This window comes from Ictalurus furcatus, chromosome 21 (assembly GCF_023375685.1).
Source record: "Ictalurus furcatus strain D&B chromosome 21, Billie_1.0, whole genome shotgun sequence".
Taxonomy (NCBI): domain Eukaryota; kingdom Metazoa; phylum Chordata; class Actinopteri; order Siluriformes; family Ictaluridae; genus Ictalurus; species Ictalurus furcatus.
This window is the reverse complement of record NC_071275.1, coordinates 4,572,848-4,587,981: the sequence shown is the minus strand read 5'-3', so window position 1 is coordinate 4,587,981 and position 15,134 is coordinate 4,572,848. Positions and strand designations below refer to the sequence as shown.

The following is a 15,134-nucleotide window of genomic DNA, read 5'->3' as shown; positions in this document are numbered from 1 at the left end:
AAAAGAGTATCTTAGAGAGGCAGACTCTCTGAGAAGTATTTGCAATGTCCCCTTTTTTGCTTTGATGGCAGTGTGCATTCGAGCTGGCATGGACTCGCAAGTTAGTGCAAAACTTCATGATTTGTTTTTATATCAAATCCATTGGAGTGTCATCTGAACACAAGCTTCAAAAGGAGAGATAAGGCACAAGGAAAATTTGACCTTTAGTACAATGTAGTCAACATGGTCACTATCACACATTTGAATACATTTAAACAGGGACTTAGAAATAGTGCATATTAAATATTTACAGTACTTATTTCAATATTCTGACACTTTCTGTTTATTTACCCACTGAATGTCAGTCATTTCTTTCAAGTACACGTACCATACAGGTGACTTTTGATGGTTGTAATTATGTGGTGCTGGTACAGTTGTGGTCAGGTGCGGTAGTTTTTAATCCTTTACATTTTTTCCGTTTTATTTTTTATTACTTACTAACATAATTGTTTAATTCTTCTAGTGGTTATTTTTATCAGGAAATTCAAGAGTAGAAATTTGGGGGTGCAGGTTACACTTATATGCTGTCTCTCCCCATGTCCATGTGGTTTTCTTCAGGTTCTCCAGTTTTATACAAATTTGTTTTATATGAACATGTTTTTGGGAGGTGGGAGGATTTTGAAACGTTTAAGCCCCATCCCTCAACTATTAGCAGTTTCAGTTAAAACCCTTACCTTGCAATCGTGTGCTAAAGAATTATGTGATTACCAATGTTTTAAGATCTGCCATGTAGTTCTGTCTGTTTTTATAGGTCGCAGTGTGTCATACAGTGTGGGGAAAACCACACGGAAATCTGTTTGATGTAACTAACAACTTGACATAGTATGAGGTGAATGTCTAATGACTTATGCCCCATGACATTAACCTGATAGTTCTGGTACAAAACGTATGAAGCAAAGTTCAGACACCAGACATGTCCTGTATAATTAACTACATTTGGGCTAAATGGTAAATTAAATTTTTGGCAGAATTATACCTTATAAATTTCTCAGATTATTGTTCATACATTATTTACAATAGTCCACCAATCATAAACACCTAGAAAACTTAAACCATTTGCTATGTTACAAGGTTCTGAAAAGGTTGTTTAATATGTGCATTTAGGTAATGGATGCAAGATGAATTTAAGAGGAGTCTGACAAAAAATATTATATATTGTATATCAAGATGAATCATTTTCAATGAAAATGGCATACACACTGTTGAATGATTAGTTGTTTGCTGACAATTTTACCTTTTGAAGTGTTGATAAGATTGTTTCATTCGATTGTGATTTACATTTATACATTAGTATAGATATTAGTAACTTCATTAACATAAACATTACTTAGTTGTATTAAAGTATGGTTTTATTCACAGCTTTAGTGTTTCTAAAAACTTGTATTATGCTTTGATTAAATATTGTTGTTGTTCAGCCAGTAAAAGTATACTGAGAAAAAGGCACAGGGTGGTTATAAACAAGAAATTTGGTCAGACATTTTTGGTTTACTGGCTGCTAAGGCAATTTTGAAGGGATGTCTCCTATAGCATAGCAATTTCTCAGCTTCATCAAATAAGGCAAAAATATTCACAGGCAAGATTAGTCACTTTGTATCATTTAAACACAGTGTAAATAAATCGTTCTTTTGAGTAGACTACTTTCATCTCCTGTCTAAATTAGCTAGGGAACACTGGGTATGATAAATTTCAACTTAAGTTTGGATCTATAAAACACTTTTAACAGGCCGAGGCAACACCAGTCTTAGTGCAATGTCAACAACACAAGCTGGCATGTAAGAGAGAGGGATCCAGAGGAGTTTGGCGTCCCATCCAGCACTGTATCGGGTCCTTGGATGAGCAGCAGACAGAGCGTGCTCCATGCAGTTGGTCACTTTACTCAAATCAGCATCACAAATAGTATTCATAATCAACCTCTGTACATTAATGTCTGGATTGAGAGCAGAAAAAAAGAAAAGGAAAACATTGTGCTTAAGAAATGATCAGTGTTTTAGAGGCTAACAAAGCACCATTGACCATTTGGTAATTTGTAAGCTGGTGATACATGCAGGGTTGCCAGGTCTCAGCAAAATTTCCAGTCCAATTATGTCACAAAAACACACACAAAAAAGAAACTAGACCAAGTTTGGGCCGTTTTTTTTCTTCTCAGCCTTACTGTGGAAGAGTTGTTCACTTTGGTGAGCATGTATTCCTGGTTTGCTATGGTACGGCCATTATACACTCCATAATCTCGCCTTACTGTACCTCTCTCAATCTTTCCAGTATGCAGTATCTTACAACAGAAAAGGTTTTGTGCATCATAGATGCACCGTCTACACTTACACCTTCCCTAGCCTATGTTTGTTTATAAAATTTATTAGATTTAATTATGATTATTTACTTTAAAATAAAACCTTGGTGGCCATGGACTTTCATGGACTTTTCCACCACAACCTTATTCCATAATGAGCCTAATTTGGCATATAAACCATGAGCCTGGTAACCCTGAATACATGGTGCAGATAAAATAGCTTTTTTTTAGTAGTAGTCATGAATGTCATTTTACAACTATTTAAAAATAATCTATGTACAACCGTAAATTGATTAATTATCTAAGACTCTATTAAAATTGCCTAGAACCTCTATACCTTTGTTCTCATCAATAATTCCAAATTTAAAACAGACCAGTGTCCTCCAGTCATCTCTGTTAGCTGATAGCTAGCTGCCTAATTAATAAGTGTTAGTAAACTAGTTCAACCAGTCATGAGCTGGATTTATTTAACAGTAATCAAACATGTCACAATATATTACCATAAATAACCATGAATTTTCATGGTTTCTTTTCACTTTAACATAAATATAACACTAATAAGGTCGATAATTAGCTAACTTAGCAAGCATGTTTTGTGGCTAAAAGGTTCAGTTAACTGTGTTATTAAACCATCTAAAAACCATCACATAACAAACTGAGCTGGAAAAATGTGAAATTAAACTAGGGTTAGTTAGGCATCCAAAGCATCCAAGAGAAGTTTGTCATTTAAAATCATACATATAAATAAATAATATCAGGTGTACTTACACTTATCCAGATATTTCTCTCCGTAACTTTCTTTCACGTCAGGCGTCAGCTGGTTCCACAGGCGATGAAGTTCCCGTTCGAGTGGTTCCAGGCTTGTCACCTGGGTCTTGAAGAACCCTGGTTCTATTATACACACTTTGATTCCAAAATGTTGAACGTCCCTCCTGAAACAAAGTTTTGAAGTGATGTTATTTATGATGAATTCATAGCACCATCTAATTCTTATAAGCTACAATTAATCCTTAACATTTCTGGGTGTTTGGCAATGTTGCAATTTCACAACAAAGATGATTGTGATTTCATTTATAGCACAAAAACAAGCCATTTTAACAGGGATGTGAAGACTTTTTATATCCACTGTATATCGTTTAACACATCTACATATAAACACAAGGAAATAAAAGCTGAAATTCTAAACTATTTTCTCATATTCATCTTTCAATCTCAACCCAAATATCTTCAGCCTACAGCAAAATCCAATGAATCAGCGTTGCCCTTCCAATAGCTTCGAAGGGGACTGTAAACGCAAGATCTTCTTGTTGTGGCTGGAGGGGCTTAAAAGAATACTCCAGTGGTTTTTCAAGCTTATTTATCAATTACCATTTATCAGTTTACTGCATATGTGTGGTTATTGCATGTGTTGCAGAATTGAGACAAGTATAACGGAGGTCAAGCATCAGTTGTCAATTCAAAAATACAACTTCTAACATTAAGGTTCTCAGAATAAGCTATATGAGAAAGAATCTTACTAAAGCTAGGTTCCTGGTGGGGTTTTATCCAATTTTCCAACACTGGAGCAATACAGCAAAACACAGCCAAAATATTTTGTGGTTTCCATGCACAAACAGACAGAAAATGCCTACACTGACAGAAGACTTACAGATTTACAATTGGCTGAAGAATATTAAAAAATTTTACACATCTGTAAAATGTGAGCTTAAGGTGTTCTTTTATCTTTTGTTTTCTTTTCTCAGTACAGAAAAACATATTTAAAAAATTGGACAATGTGATAATCACACATACAGCATACTGCAGATATGGTATATATTAGGTTGAAAATGCTGGAGTATTCCTTTAACTGCTGATGTAGGCACATACACAGGTAGATCCTTATTTTATGCCTGTTCACTGGCTTGGTTTGAAGTACTTTCATAGTAAAAGTACTTCCTCTGTTTATAGAAGCAATTATGACTGATTTTCATGGTTTGCCTCGACTGATTGTCATGTTTTAACATCTCTTTTAGCATTGTTGTGTTGTCGCACCCCTTTGATTTTACACTCTTAGCTTGGAAATACCTGAGGCAATCCGAAAAGGATTCCACTGCAAACTTGGAAATGCAGTATCCACCTCCGTTCGCTGCCACTCTTCCCAGCACTGACGCCACATTAACAATTCGTCCACGGGCTTTCTTGACAAGTGGCAGGAAATTTATGGTCGTCTCGATCACACCAGTCATGTTGACCCTTAGAGTGCTCTGGAAATCTTCAATCTGCATCCACTCAGAAGGACCCATGGGTAATGCGCGTCCTGCATTGTTCACGATCCCCCACAATCCTGCCATAGCAATAAACACAAATCTGTTGAAAACTTAAAAAATAATAATAATTCACCCCCCCAAAAAAAACAACAATGCAGATAACAATGAAGAAACCAGTTAGCATATTTCACCTACATAATGCTATTTTCCTCTATTAGGAATCTTAATATTTTAAGTCATCATGTAAGTCTGTGAAAATCAATTCAATATTGTGTGACTCAAACATAAACATAACATATTTACGAAGAATGGAATGTAGGAAAAGTCAACTGCAAAATCCCACTTATTGCAAATGTAGACGTTTATCCAAGAAAATTTTGGTATATGTAACATCACTAAGGATGAGTGTCACCACTGAAACTGCGAACTCCAACTCCCATGATCCTCAGCCAAGCCATGAGCTACAAACCACACCATGACCTATCACATGACACACATCCTCATTCACAAGCTCTATCACTTTTGATTAGACATACCCATTCCCAATCATACATATTGCTTTACACAACTCAGAGAGATCATTGTTCCTTGCTTGTCCAGTTTTGTCAGTGTTGGCCTGGCTATTGATTTTGTCTTATCCCAGTCCAGTCTGATGTCTAATCGCCTGAACTATTTCCTGTTCTATAGCTTTGGTTTAATCCGCATCCAACTTACCCAAGTCTGACAGTCTGGAGTTTGCTTCTTTAGTTTTGCATCAGAGCTACCATGCTATTGTAGGAAACAAGTACTGTAATGGATTCACTGCTTTCCCTAAATCTTTTACACAAATACCAACCCAAATCTTCACTTATTTGAAGACCTTTGGGACACACACTATGGATTTGGGGGAAAATATATAAGTGCAAACATAAGTGGATTCTTATTCTACCTCTTTTTCTGACTGTATGGCAAGACTGCCAAAATCGGCCCCCTTATTTCAATAACAAAAGAGGCATCAATATATGCTTTGGTGAGATTATAATGGACTTTTGTAAGATTAGGTGCAACAGAACCACTAATGGTTGTAAGAAAAATACACAGGACAATATGAAAAAGGAGCTGATTTCCTTCTAGTCATATCAGATGATTACACAGAGTGACACGCCCCGTAGATTTGTGCAAATTAAGGCTAATAATATTCAGCTGGGTTCACTGACACCTCCATAATATGTCATCAGCAGTGACCGAGAAGGTGTATAAGAAAAATTGGTGGGTGTGTAATGAACTGAACAAGAGGGATCGTTTTAAACTAGATTATTCTGTCAGCCTTATTAACTGTTCTGTCTGCTGCTCTTCCCCTGAGTCCCAATGGGCCTCTACAATATTAGTGCTTGTTGCAGTTCCCATTTTTGACCACTAGGTGCAAAATGAATTCTGTGGTAGCTAAACACTGCCCCACAATTGGGGAACATCTAAAAAGGCAATCAAATTCAGATCGCATTAGCTTATATCTGTCAAATAGCAAAAAAAAAAAAAAAAAAAAAAAAAAATTAAATCAAAAGAGGTACTTAGTAGTATTTTATCAGAACTGAACTCATTTTTTTTTTAAACAAGCCGAGGTTCCAGTAAGAACACTAACTATACATAACAATAACTAATACAACCCCAATTACTTTTCCAGCCTTTTGTTGCCCCATCCCAACTTTTCTGAGACGTGTTGTGGCCATCAAATTAAAAATTACCTTATTTTTTTCTTCAAATAGTACATTTACTCAGTTTAAACATTTGATATGTTTTCTATATTCTATTCTGAATAACATATGGGTTCATGAGATTTGCAAATCACTGCATTCTGTTTTTATTTACATTTATTTACATTTCACACAGCGTCCCAACTTTTTTGGAATTGGGGTTGTACACATGCCTGGTGTTGTACACTAACCTCTGTCTCCAACCTCCTTTTTTGTCCATTCCACAGCGTTCTGAATGCTAACTGTGCTAGTAACATCCAGTATGCAGGTCTTCAGGTAAGATCCCGTCACTCTCTTCAGATCATCTGCTCCTTTTTCTGTCAAGCACCCGGCCAACACACGGAAACCACGTTTGTCCAGTTGTTTACATAGCAGGTTCCCAAAACCTGAATCACAGCCGGTGACGAACACGTACTTCTCTTTGATTTTGTCGATTTCTAGACTGTCACGGTACAGCCATATCAAAGCCCACAACAGCACAAAGGCACCAACAGTGTACGAGACCAGGTGATCCTTACTGCATGGAAAAAACACATTCATAAATAGGCACAATGTCTGTATTTAAAAGTACAGTCATGTCAGAATGCAAAGATACTGTCTCATGATAAGGATAAAAATTGTTATAAGATCTTAAAGAAATTCTCCAGCATTTTTCAACCTAATCTCTATCTGTAGTATATGTGCAATTACCAGCAAAACTTTTGACACTTTTCTTTGTACGGAGAAAAATACAGAAAACCATTTTCTCAAAACTCACTTACAGTGAAAATCATTATAATGGAAGCACAATTATTGTATTTAATATACCTTATACACTTATCACTTATGGTAAGTGCCAGGACGTTCTACATAGGAACAGCTTTGGTAAGACATTCTCTAATGTCTGTCTCATTGTAAGACTGTAATGGTTGTAGTTTTGAAAGTTTTACATGTTTACTGATCTAAAACACCTGCCCACAGACTTTATATAATTAAGTAGACAGGTTTTCTATTCTTTTCTCAGTACAAGCAAATGTGTTGAAATTCTTTTGTGTAGTAATAACACATTGGATGTACATCTCGACATTAGTTTAAAAAACATTTCTTCAGGGGTTACAAAAGCATTTAAAAAATAATTACCCAGACCTGTTATGGAGTTGAAAATGAGATTTAAAGAAAAATACTGGGACATTCTGCACTTCATAATGAGACTTTATTCATCATATTTTTCACACATTCCTACCCGATATATTCGTATATAAGCTCCATGTCCATGAGGGGTCCTGAATGATGCAGGTTTCAAACAACTGTAGAAAAATATCATTAAAAAAAAAAAAAACAATTAAACCATATCAAACAAAGACCTCTTGAGAAATATGTTTCATCCAGTCAAAATGTGAAAAATACATTTTTATAAACATTTCTATTTTCTAAATTAGAGATTGCTCAGTTAATGCTATAGCACTCATTAGCCCTATTACTTAATAAACACCTGGTTTTAATTAGGTCAGTTGGCTCTGATGGCACCACAGTCTTCATTCACTTGGGTCAGTCTGTCAGCTACATATCCATCTTTACCTTGTGCCACTTTAGTGCCATAGCCATTGTTAGTTAGTGCCATGGCATTATTAGCTTTAATAGTGTGGTTAGCACTGTGGCCTCAGAGAACACACCAGACCCATATTAAGAATGCATGTGAAATTTTATTTCTTGATGTTTGTGCTCCTTGGCATAGTCAACAGGCAGTAACGTAAAACTTACAGAAACAAAAGTGAGGCTTTTTAGCTCGCTCACTGCTAATCCTGGTCCTTTGTTTTTGTTTACGTGTGATAATTATTGCAGCATATGATTTTACTTTATATATATATATATATATATATATATATATATATATATATATATATATATATATATATATATGGTATAAATGCTTGCATTCATGCGCTATAAAAAATAATCAGATCACAACATTAGAGTCATGTAAAAATAGAAATATATAATCGCAAAAATACCATATTTGCCAAAAAGACTGATATTTTTCTCCTGTTGCCCTTTTTGTATATGATTTAGCCACAGCCATTACTCAGAATTAAGTCTTTAGATATTAATTCCTTAATGAGAAAAATAACTCCATGCCTTGATCACATTGCTAAAGATTTGCTAAAGGAAATTTTACACGCACATCAAACAAATAACCCCCCATCCTGTGCATACCATGCACGTAATTCAGAGGTAATTGTTTAGCATGAAATAAGGATAAATAATAATAAAAGTAACATACTAGGCTGTCAATTTCAATTACATTATATATATATATATATATATATATATATATATATATATATATATATATATATATATATATATATATATATATGACCAGGGGTATATATATGTAATATATTATAGCAATATTTTTGCTGTTGCAGAATTAATCCAATAAGAACCTGTTAATGCTAATAATATAATAATATACAGTATGTGTAGGCTGACATAACTTACAAATACAAATTGCATACAAATAGTAGTTAGTCTTGTGATTTGTGTAATCTTGTTTTGGACAGATGCATTGCTTTAGTTATACATGTTATATGTTATGTTATACAGTATATGACCAACAATTTTAAAGGTTTTACATCCAAGCCAGCAATGTAGTGACCATGCCACCTAATTTGCTTAACAATTTACACACACATGATTAAGCAGAATATATCAATACACATTTTTATTTATATATGCCTACTGTATGCATGTAATGATCTTTTTTTTTTACTTACAAGCAATTAGACACACATAAGCCTACAAGAAGTATGATGTCATAGAATTATAGATTAAATCTATTATAAATGAAATCTTAGAAATGTATAAAGTAATCAAATTAGCTGTTATCTATAGAACTTCAAGCATATAACTTACACAACATGCCAGTATAAATACAACCACTGTTTTATTTCAGTGTTAAGTGCGAGCATGGAACAGGTAGACACATTCAAGGGTAGATCCATACTCATAAACCAGGAAATCAAGCAGAAAACACAATACACTTAGAACCAGGAAGCAGAGGAACAACTATGGAAGAAGAAAAATTGATCTAAAAACTATAGCTTAGAACTGATGTATGCACACAGGTCATTCCAAAGACTGACAGATAAAGAAGGAGCTTAATTAAGGTTGTGGGAAATGAGGTACTATTAAAACAGACTGTTAAAACTAGAAGATGGAAAGATAGAAGGAAAATGGGAAGCCAATAGGATCACAAACATGCATGTAGAGAGTCTGGATAGCAAAAGTGGTCAGAATCATTGAAAGTTTCACTTTTTTCTTTTAACAACATGTTATTATTATGATATTATGTTATTATATATGATATGATCTTTTTACATTACAACACACAAGAATGAACAATTTTGTAAGTGTTAACTCCTGCTTAAAGTTCCCATGAAATCAAAAGTGAAGTTTTGTGACTTTTAGTATGAATATGTTCGCCTTAAGGTTATCTATAAGCTAGTGTACTCCAAAACAATGACATAATTTGCATTTAGAGGATGTATGCATTCAAAATGTACGGTCTCTCTCTACCACCAATAGAGATCAACAATTTTGATGATATCGCCCTGCACTTCGGCTTCTCATCAGATTTTCTGTCCAATCAAATGCTCTCTAGACTCTGAAGTGTCCCTCCCCCAACAGTTGTAAGTTTTTTGGCTGTGAGGTAAGCTAAACAGTATTGGCTATTTAAAAATGGGGGAGGAGTCACTCAATATGTCGCTGATTTCCTGTTTCCGTGGAAATTGCGTCAACACATCGAATTATGCTATGCGTTTCAAGGCACTTCATGGAGACTTTAAATGCAGAATTTTTTACACGTGTGCATTTGCTTTACAGCCTTTGGCCTACTTTGATGTGTATTGGTTTAATGCAGTTTTTCCTAAAGGATAATACATTTTATCAGAAAAAACTTCACTATATTCAAAAAGTTAATGTTACCAAACAAGTCAGGACCATAACAGCATCTCCAACCACAAAGATTTACCACTAGCAAACATACTCAGAACAGAGAAAACAGATCTGTAATCTATCTATGTTGCCCTATTGCCACTCACAACCAACTACATCAAATTTAAATTAATTCTCTTGAATAATCATCTTTTACAAAGTGAAAGCACTAAGATGAAGGGGAAAGGGCATATTCAACTGAGGGTCTGATACTTTCATCAAGTTTTTTTTTCATTAGGGATTTTGTTATTGTTGTTGTTGAGGAAATGTTCATTAACATTTTAACACTTGATTGATTGTAGGACCACTGAGTGTATCCAGTGGTGCTTGAAAGTTTGTGAACCCTTTAGTATTTTCAATATTTCTGCATAAATATGACCTAAAACATCATCTGATTTTCACACAAGTCCTAAAAGTAGATAAAGAGAATCTAATTAAACAAATGAGACAAAAAAAATTATACTTGGTCACTTATTTATCGAGGAAAATTATCTAATATTACATATCTGTGAGTGGTAAAAGTATGTGAACCTTTGCTTTCAGTATCTGGTGTGACCCCCTTGTGCAGCAATTACTTTTTTAAGCCCCGGTTTGAAGACAGAATTATATGGGAAAGATATAAGTTATGAGGATAATAAAATTCAGTAGTTCCAAATAAGCCCTTATGTACCCCTTGTGTTTATCTTATGATGATAAGAGATGTCGTTTAACAATGTTTGAAGCAAATATATGAGTATTTGGGCATGTACAGTATGAAGAGAAAATGTTTTTGGCTCAGATAGATTATTATATGTTAGCTATATTGGCCATATGCAATTAGCTAAATTAGTCATATGCAAAACAAAACAGTCAACAATCATGTTGATTTGGATGGGATTAAAAAAAATACATTTAGGTTTTGCAAACACTTAAATCGAATTTGACCAATAACAAATTGCTGGCCCTATTTCAGTTGCAATTATGAACATCTCTGGTTAGTCAGATTTGACTAGGAAAGCTTAATCGTTCAAACTATAAAATTATTCAATAAATATTGTCGTTTAAACCCATTGGTATTACAAAAACCAACTTCTGTGCAAATGATTAGATGTTGCATGTTACAAATTTTACACAAGGCTATATTTCAACCATTGGAAAAGTATCATATTTGTCCTACCTGCTCTGTTTTTATTAAAAGTCCTGTCTGCCCTCCTGTGCGTGTCCACTTTCTGCCTCAGAATGGGAAGGTTTCAGAAAGGGCTTTATCCCTTGAGTTTATCCCTTAAAGCAGGTCCACTATTTGTAATCTCCAAGCAGTGCATAATGCTTCTTCTTTGTGTTCATGTGTGTGTGTGTGTGTGTGTGTGTGTGTGTGTGTGTGTGTGTGTGAGGGGCAGATCAGAATGACATGAGAACACATTCCAGAAACAAAATTCCTTATATAACAGCCTCCATGGTAAAACCTAAGATACCGCTGGAATGTCTTGTTATTCAGTCTGTAACGGTATTTCTTATTCATGTTTAATTGGCTTTGTTCTTTGCTTCTTTGCGTTTACAACCATATATCCAAGGTTTTTTCCACTGATTCTCAGTTCAGATTTATGTCCCTGGGGTTGACTTGGATTTGTAAGATGCTAATATGATAAAAGAACACGAAGCTCAGCTTCTAGATAAAAAGTTGCAGACATTTCAGAATTATGTCATAGCAATAATTATGAGTCATTAGATTAAAGTAATCGCTAAATACAAAAATGACTCAATGTTTCTTTTACCTTGAATATAGTCAGTTAATCAGACATGGCGTTCATTAAGTTTGTACTGGAGCTACGAGGCGTGGTATCTTCCTTTACATGTTAGCAATATTAGTCTCATAATTTTAATGGAACATTTAAGAAACAAAATCCAGACACCGTTTGTTTGAACCCACCTATTATTCAAGTGGTCAAAAATATTGGAACATGTGACTGACAGGGGGGTGCACGGTGACTTAGTGATTAGCACGTTTGCCTCAAACCTCTGGAGTTTCCATGTTCTCCCTGTAATGCGGGAGTTTCCTCTGGGTACTCCGGTTTCCTCCCCCGATCCAAAGACATGCATGGTAGGCTGATTGGCATGTCCAAAGTGTCCGTAGTGTATGAAAGGGTGTACGATTGTGCCTCGTGATGGGTTGGCACCTTGTCCAGGGTGTTATCCACCTTGTGCCCTGAGCCCCCTGGGATAGGCTCCAGGCTCCACACCATCCTGTGTAGGATAAGCGGTACAGAAAATGGATGGATGGATTATATTACTCGTCTCTAATAACTAGTTGGACCATATATAGTTTAAATCTTATTTAGTTTAATTCTAGAAAATAACGAGTTATATTAAAATTGGGGTCCAGGTCAATTTCTTGTAGTTTTCAAGACATGTTGAGAACCTTATTTCCCCAAAATCAAGCCAAAACGCTGGGGCCATTGTTAAAATATACCTAATTTTAGGCAATGTATGTTGAAATTGTACTTTATTTACAATGAAAACGTACTGAAATACAGTGGATGGATTTCTCTTTTCTCTGCCTGCTCACAATTTTCCTTGTGAATTTATTGCATGCACACAAATAAGTGATTTGAAGCCTTTGAAGCTTATGACATTTTAAGAGGGCGAAATGCCTCAATTTTCTTAATGGTTTCTGACAATTGTATTATTTATAATTTTTCATTGCAACTGTAGTAATTCCTTTTCAACAAAATGCTTATAATCCCATACCCTTCACACTCATTTTTCCATCACAACACTTAAGAAAGTGTTTTTCAGACTATAAGTCACAGCACAGTATTAGAAACACACCCCTACATGCTGGAAATAGAAGTTTAAATTTAGCTACAGCGTAATGATTTCTGATTGCTATGACAAATTCAAAAATGATCATTATTATTTAGTAATCATTATTTAAGAACATCGTTTTTCTTTGTGTACTGGTTAAGTTTTAAGGCTCATATTGATGTGTTATAAGAATAGACATACAACATGAGGTTAATACAAAAATGATGACTTTGCTGTACAAATAACATCACCTGCTTAAATGTTTTATTGTCTGGAAAATAAGCTAAGTGTGTTATGAAAAAGGAGGTTTAAAGAAAGAAAGAAAGAAAGTTAAAAATGGATGGACTGCTGATACCAAGCAGAACTAACAGCCGTGTGCTGGGGAATGTTACAGCCAAATCTGCTGCTTAGTTCAGCAGAGGGTTACATTGTTTTGGGCCCTGCAGGTCTTCCTGAGATAAAGCCTGTTCATTTCATAGAACAGCATAAAGACAGCTTTTAGAGCTCATTTTAGATTCTCAGAGAAAGCAATACTATGATTTTTTTTTCAGCAGTAACATGAATGTCTTCTTTAACCAAGGGATCTTTTTTGTAGTGTAGAATTTATTTAAATTTATTTAAATATTATAAACAATACACCTATTAAGTTCTATTCAGGCACACGCCTACTATCAATACTAGATGAAACTCCCATTTGGGTTGAGAATGTAGGCTTTTACACGTCACTAGGCTACAGTAATCATTTGCAAGTAAAGACACAAATAGTAATTCAGTAAGACTATGAGGTTTCTAATTTAACAATGAGTGCAGATACATAAGTAACCCTCATGGCTTTGAACATTAACCCAGTAAATAACAAGCCGATAAATCCTATCGCCGTGTATGAGCACTCTTTGTTCTAATTAAGGGAGCTCTGTACAAGGAGCAAAAGCAGATCGAAAGCTAAACTCAGTGTGGTTTCTTTCAAAGGACTTGCATTGTACAGCACTAAAAAAAATCTGTTGAACATGTGAGAGTTAAAAATAAACTGGTAAAATCATCCTCATGTGATACCACAGAGACTTGCGCAAAGAGTTTAAAAGGCCATGAATAAGAACTGTTTTTCCTTTAAAAACAATTTTCAAAAACAAAACAGAATTAGACTTCTTAACCAGCATTTTATCTTTCTTTATATTGCAAATTCAAACAGGGTTTTTTTTTTTCCTGAATGGAAGCAGTGAGCATAACACACACACACACACACACACACACACACACACACAACTGAGTCAATATTAAGCTAAAACAATTAACACTTACCAGTTAATAGTGTGTTTTTCCATTTGACAAATATATGGTATTTTAACTATTGTTGGGGGAAATGGATCAGTATTGTATTCTTAAATAATTATCATCGGAGTAAAATTCTACTTCTGGATTTTTTTTTTCAATAAATAAGAAAATTAAAACAGTTTTTCACTTGCATATTTGTATACAGTACAACTGAAATTGTATGTTGAAACAAAGCATTGGAATGTTGTACTATTGAAATGGCATGTTGTTTATATCCTTTTGCAGCCTGGTTACATGCTTCCTTGAGATTTTACTGCTTGCACACTACATCAATGTCATTCTGAGGTTTTAAATGTGGATTTTAAATTAAGTGTATTATCTATAATACCAACAAACATACCAACCCCTCAGATTTTTTACATTCCATGGATTTATTAGCATTAGTTGCAATCACTCAGTGGTCACCAATCCTGGTCCTGGAGATCTACCTTCCTGAAGACTTTAGCTCCAACCATAATCGTGCCCACCTGACCATCTATACATTGCCTTAAGAAGTTCTCAATCAACTATAACAGGTGTGTTAGATTTTGGTTGGTGATGAAACTAGCAGGAAGGTACAGTAGATCTCAAGGAAGAGGATTGGTCGCCGCTGTCCTAAATAATTTTTTTTTTTTTTTTTTAAAAAAAGGTCCTAAAAAGATGTCATATATTTACATATATGGTTACAAAAAATAGCCCAGCTAAAATTTTAATCAAGATGTGTGCATTAGCGAATAAAATCATATCAAATCTCTAGCCACTCAA

The 15,134-nt window shown here is 34.7% G+C and overlaps 1 protein-coding gene across 2 annotated transcripts; it reads right to left on the bottom strand.

Annotated features, from left to right (window-relative positions):
- Positions 1–975: 975 nt before the first annotated feature.
- Positions 976–12,969, bottom strand: rdh5 (retinol dehydrogenase 5 (11-cis/9-cis)). Of its 2 annotated transcripts, none has more exons than XM_053652493.1 (6): positions 11,434–12,969; positions 7,525–7,588; positions 6,494–6,819; positions 4,391–4,649; positions 3,095–3,258; positions 976–1,966 (listed from the first exon to the last, which is right to left on the bottom strand). In XM_053652493.1, the coding sequence occupies exons 2-6, from the start codon at positions 7,554–7,556 to the stop codon at positions 1,743–1,745; spliced, it is 1,005 nt and encodes a 334-aa protein (XP_053508468.1). In that variant the 5' UTR covers positions 7,557–7,588; positions 11,434–12,969; the 3' UTR covers positions 976–1,742. The 2 variants fall into 2 exon arrangements, with proteins under 2 accessions (XP_053508468.1, XP_053508467.1); XM_053652492.1 differs by lacking the exon at positions 11,434–12,969 and adding an exon at positions 9,198–9,930.
- Positions 12,970–15,134: the final 2,165 nt, after the last annotated feature.